The following is a 5,201-nucleotide window of genomic DNA, read 5'->3' on the forward strand; positions in this document are numbered from 1 at the left end:
ACGGTTTCACATTGAAAGGAGCTGCTCGAGAGAGAGCAAACTCCATCACCCTTATTCTCCAACACGGTCTCGATGTTTTAAAATTTCATCTCATAGTGGCATACATAGATCTCTTGGATCTTTAGGAAGGTGCAGATGATGGCGACCCCATCAAAATCATACTATTGCCTTTACCTAAATTCTTGCACACACTCTTAGATGCCTGTGATTAGGACACCTTGATGTATATGCTCGTTAGACAAGGGATAAGGTGCAGTTAGGTTTTTCATATGCTCCAACTATTGTTGATGTTTTGTGCATAGTCAAGCATTTTTGTGATGCTTTGTGTGTTTACTGGCTTTGACAATTGTGCACTAGCATGTTAGTGGTGTCTTTTCTTGCAGGGTGCTATGTCCAATATAGAGGAGCTATATTAATTTATGCTAACTTGTTTTTTGCAAGCGTTGCTTAGGTCTCCTCTCACCGGACATGGTCTATTATATGTTGCATACTATTGCTCATACTAACCCTATTTTGCAGGTCAGATCCTTATTTCAGACTTTTTTTTATGGTGGATATCCAATTTATCAAAAAAATAATATCCACGAAAGTTCAACTGATAAAAACATAACATCTATCTGTCTGTATATGGATCAAGTTCAATAATAAATTTACCAGTACTATCAAACCTTAAACGTTGATACTCCACCATATGAATACGATCCAAACCTTCTCTATTTTATAAAGATATTGAATGTTCTTCACCTTATGACATGCACTAATCTCCAGCACACAATTAATATTAGTATGATCTTTGTTATGATAACAACTCACTTTGGCTAGAAAATTGCAAAATGTTCATTACTCCATTGTCATTTTGAATAAGCCTTTTAAATTAGCCTATACTCCTTGGGGGACGTGCCAATTAAATTAGAAAGCATTTGAAAAATAAATTTTTCATAAAACAAAAATAACACTCTTACCAGAAGTTTAGGCTAAAAGATTTAGAATGAAAGAAAACAAAAAAATTCAGAGTAATTTACACATGTAGCACATATATCTTTTGTATTTACATGTCCATATGTAGCACTAAAATCTTTAACATAAATTCTTATGCATTTGGGACTCTTGGGTGTTAGAAAAGTAAAAAATAAATTTTAAAAGTGACATTGTAAAATAGGATAAATTAGGTGGCATGTATGTAAATCATCCAAAAAAAAAAAACCCTAGCGAGTCCGCCGACCGTGCCTCGCAATCCCGTGACTTGGTTCGGGGCTTTTGCCGAGCCCTTTTCCTACTGGAGACAATTCTGCGAAATAAAGGAGCCGATCGACGGCGACATGCCAAAGATGTTTTCGGCGGTGTTCGATTCCCGCATAGTGCATCTGATACTCTTTGGCCTCTTTTTCATTGCTGTTTCCTTCTACGCCGGAAGCCTCTTTGGCTCAAGCGGCATTGCTGTCGTTGGCTCCGGCGACTCCATTCCCTCTGCCCCGTCAAAAGGTGCATTATCTCTGGGCGCTAATTTACAATAGCGATTGATACGGAGGGCAGTTTCCGCTAAGTTTAGTACCTTGACTCTGTAATTATAACAGGGTTTTAGCTGAATGTTGCCCAATAGCTCGATCCATTTGCCATTTTGAAACATCAGTGGTTTCTTGGAGAAGGCAACCTAATTGGTATTAGAATGAAACCAGTTTTCTTGCTTTTAATGTGATAACATGGTTGTTGGATAATTGAAAGATCCAACAATCTATAGAGATAGACAACAAGCCCGAATAGCAGAAAGGGAAATGAGAAGATTGAGTCTCTAAGACTATTCTTATTCAAACTGAGTTACATAGACGATTTAAAGAGAAAAAAAAGTTAGTCTGAGGAGAATCTAGGAGTAGGTCTTAGAGAGACTAATGAGATAAGAGTTTTGGCCAGAAAGTTATTAGGCATATATTTCATGTATGACTGACTACCTTTATTTGTATTGTGGGTCAAAGCCGTTGGTATAAAATTGATTACATAATGATTTAATGGAGACTACATGACTTGGACTTGGTTTAGTATTTGTATTTGAATTATATCCAGGTGCTAGTCTAGAACTTCAAACGTTCTTCAGTTTGAGAGCCAGTACTTCTAGCAAATTCTAGCAAGAAACCTTACTTGACTGACTAGTACATAAGATTAGTGTTCGAGTTACTAGGAAAAGTCTTGGTAAATCTAATGAGTTTAGTAGCTCATTATTGTAGGATGAGTACATTTGATTCTTGGGAAAGTGGATTCTCAGGCTACACTGCCTAAAGATGGTATAGAGCTTTTCTCTAGTGGTGGATATTAAGGTTTAAACACCTTGGGAATTTTGATTGTGTAGAGTTCATCACACGACAAGCTATTTTTTAATGAATCCCTTAATGCTGAGTAGGTTGCTATTGAGGACGCCCTTGATGGTGCCAATGTGGTTATTCGGGGAGCTGATGCTTGGGTGAGATTGGTCAAAGTTGTCATGAAGGTTATCCAATTGTGCAGAGTAACAACTTTTTGAAACTTTAGGGTCTGTTTAGGGCAGGCTTATTGCTAGTTATGACTGTATAAATGACAGTTCTGCCACTGTCTGGTAAAACTATTTGGGGCAGCTTATTCAGAATGTTTATTGGTATTACAAAAGCATATAGTGTAGAAGTATAAAATCATTACAGATCAGTTTCAAAAGATGACATACAATTCTCACACTCTCGTGAGCACCAGAAAAAATAAAAAAAGAATAAAGACAAGTACAACTAAAATGAGAAATATTAAAATATTTTAATTTCAAACTCTGGCTACGTCTGTTCTTAGCTGCACTATCAACCTGGGAAAACATTGGATTTCCATCACTGCTGGCAGTGCAACAAGTGGGACTGTCAGCCCATCGGAAGAAACTGCAACGAGTTGAAGCACCCTTGCGATAACCGCTCTCATAACTATGAGACTGACGCGACGTGAGTAACATAGTTGGCAACCAACAATAACACAAAAAAACTCTATCTGTCACTGAAATCCTAGAAGTTATGTTGGTATAATTGCGAAAAAAAAACAAAAAAAAGTCAAATGTCAGATCTAAAAAAAAAAGGTATACATCAAAATGAACTTATAATATACGAAGAAAAGAATGACTTGGTGGATTAACTGTCATAGATAACATCATAAATTTCAAATTCATTATAGTCATTCTCAACCTCAGGAACTGAAGACCCGATCAAAAATTCTGATGGTTCTTCATAGAAATTCAGGCCATTGTTATCTGCCATACTGAAGTCTGTATTTGAACGTGAAAGATGTTGTCGGATGAAGTTATGAAGTGCTATTGTTGCCACCACAATATGCACCTGCTTCTGAAATAAATATGACGACATATCACGCAAGATGACACATTTCTTCTTCCAAACTCCACATATTCTTTCAATTATCCCACGTAAAGAAGAGTGACGTTTGTTAAACATTTCTTTCCTACCACGAACAGTTCCACTTGCTCGCTCAAAATCAGGAATATGGTACCTAGTGTCTGGATATGACTTCATATAGTCATTCTGCATAGGGTATCCAGCATCAATCAAATAATTTTTTCCTGTTATGGTAGACATTGTTATTTGCAATAAATACATATAATTTGAACTTTTATAAATCAAAACATACTTGAAGGCGGATGAGGAAAACTCTGCGATCTATTCCTAGTAGCATAGGAGAAAATCCGACTATAATGTGCACTCCCTATTTATATTTTGGTTCGTACGTAAAAAATAATAGTTACCTTGAAGTAAGGAATGTAATCAGGATCGATTGTGATTTGTCATGGAGTATTAGCAAATGATGAATCCTCTGACCTGACAATTTTAGTGGCTAAGCTAACAAGTGCCTGTATGCCTTTGGAGAAATAACAGTTTATTTTCTCTGATGAATGCTGAAATCTCTCCATAGCACTTCTAATTGATTCATTCTGTAACAGAATATATAGTGTTATAGCCAATACCTCCCTTCTCGTCGTTCTCGAAGAACCTTGGAGTCCGTGATTCGGGGATAACTCTTGCAGGAGATCTATAAATATCGGTACAGTCATTCGAAATATGTTGCTGAACCTAATTGGATGTCCAGAAAATATCTCACCTACCCATTTATCCCCAATAAAGTTTGAGGTCATACGGGGTATACAAACACTGCTTGATCGGTAATACTCCAACAATAATATGACAATAACTGTAGCCCATGCCATTCTCTTACGACGTTCATGTTTCCGATCCATCCTAAAGGAAGAAAGATGTCGGTTAGTTCAACAATTTCTAATCAATAGAGCGAACGAGAAATAAACAATGAGAACACTCAACCAGTTACAATAAAAATGTATAGAGCTCTACTAAAAGACATTCAAGAATCATGTAGAAGTACAATAAAAAAAAATCATAACTCCAAATAATAAATGAGTACATAATTTCAAAGAGTTCATAATATAATAAAAGAAAACATAGAAAAATTCATTCATCCACAAGAACACACCAATACTCGATGCGCAGCTTTGGTTCCATCGCCATGAATATTTGCCTACGTGTTTGATCCTCTAACTTTTTCATACATAATGCATGAAAGCACATATCCGCAACTAATTCGGGGTAATAGACAAAGTTTGAAGACAATCAAAGATAGTGCTGTCAGGAAGTGGAGCAGGCGATAGAGCTCCAAATGCATCTATGAGTCGGTCAAATGAAGTTTTAACAAAAATCTCCTTTTCTTTCTTCCTTCATCCTAGCCTGGGCCTCTTTGACTATGAGCTTGACTTCCCTAACTCCTTCTGGTTAACCCTATGTATTTCTTCATCAGCTGTCACCGGCTCTAGCGGGAAGTAATCTGGTATACTTGCAAACCCCGTCTCATTAGAGCTGAAGGCAACGCGGGACGTTAACACGGGACGCGGGGCTTTACCTGCGTCGAAGCCATATAAGGATTTATCAGACGCGGACGCAGTGCGGCAGGAATAAGTTCCACGAACGTGATTACCAAACAGGGAGTCGACGTTTTCAAAACGCCACCGCACCCTAATAAGCTACCCCAAACGAGCCCTTAGAGTCCGACACTTCTCAAAGCAAGGCTCTTCCTAGGATTAAAACCTAACTTCTCATAAATGCCAATGAAGGCGATTCTTTTGATGTTTGATGAGTTTGTGTCATTAGGAGGAGTCAAGTCTATTGAAATAGCCCTTCCAA

General features: G+C 37.5%; 1 protein-coding gene across 1 annotated transcript; it reads right to left on the reverse strand.

Annotated features, from left to right (window-relative positions):
• Positions 1-3,131: 3,131 nt before the first annotated feature.
• On the reverse strand, positions 3,132-3,590 carry LOC110036778. Its single transcript, XM_020741305.1, has one exon. The coding sequence runs from the start codon at positions 3,588-3,590 to the stop codon at positions 3,132-3,134; it is 459 nt and encodes a 152-aa protein (XP_020596964.1).
• Between the last annotated feature and the right edge of the window lie 1,611 nt (positions 3,591-5,201).

The sequence above is a fragment of the Phalaenopsis equestris genome, unplaced genomic scaffold, assembly GCF_001263595.1.
Source record: "Phalaenopsis equestris unplaced genomic scaffold, ASM126359v1 Scaffold210812, whole genome shotgun sequence".
Classification (NCBI taxonomy): domain Eukaryota; kingdom Viridiplantae; phylum Streptophyta; class Magnoliopsida; order Asparagales; family Orchidaceae; genus Phalaenopsis; species Phalaenopsis equestris.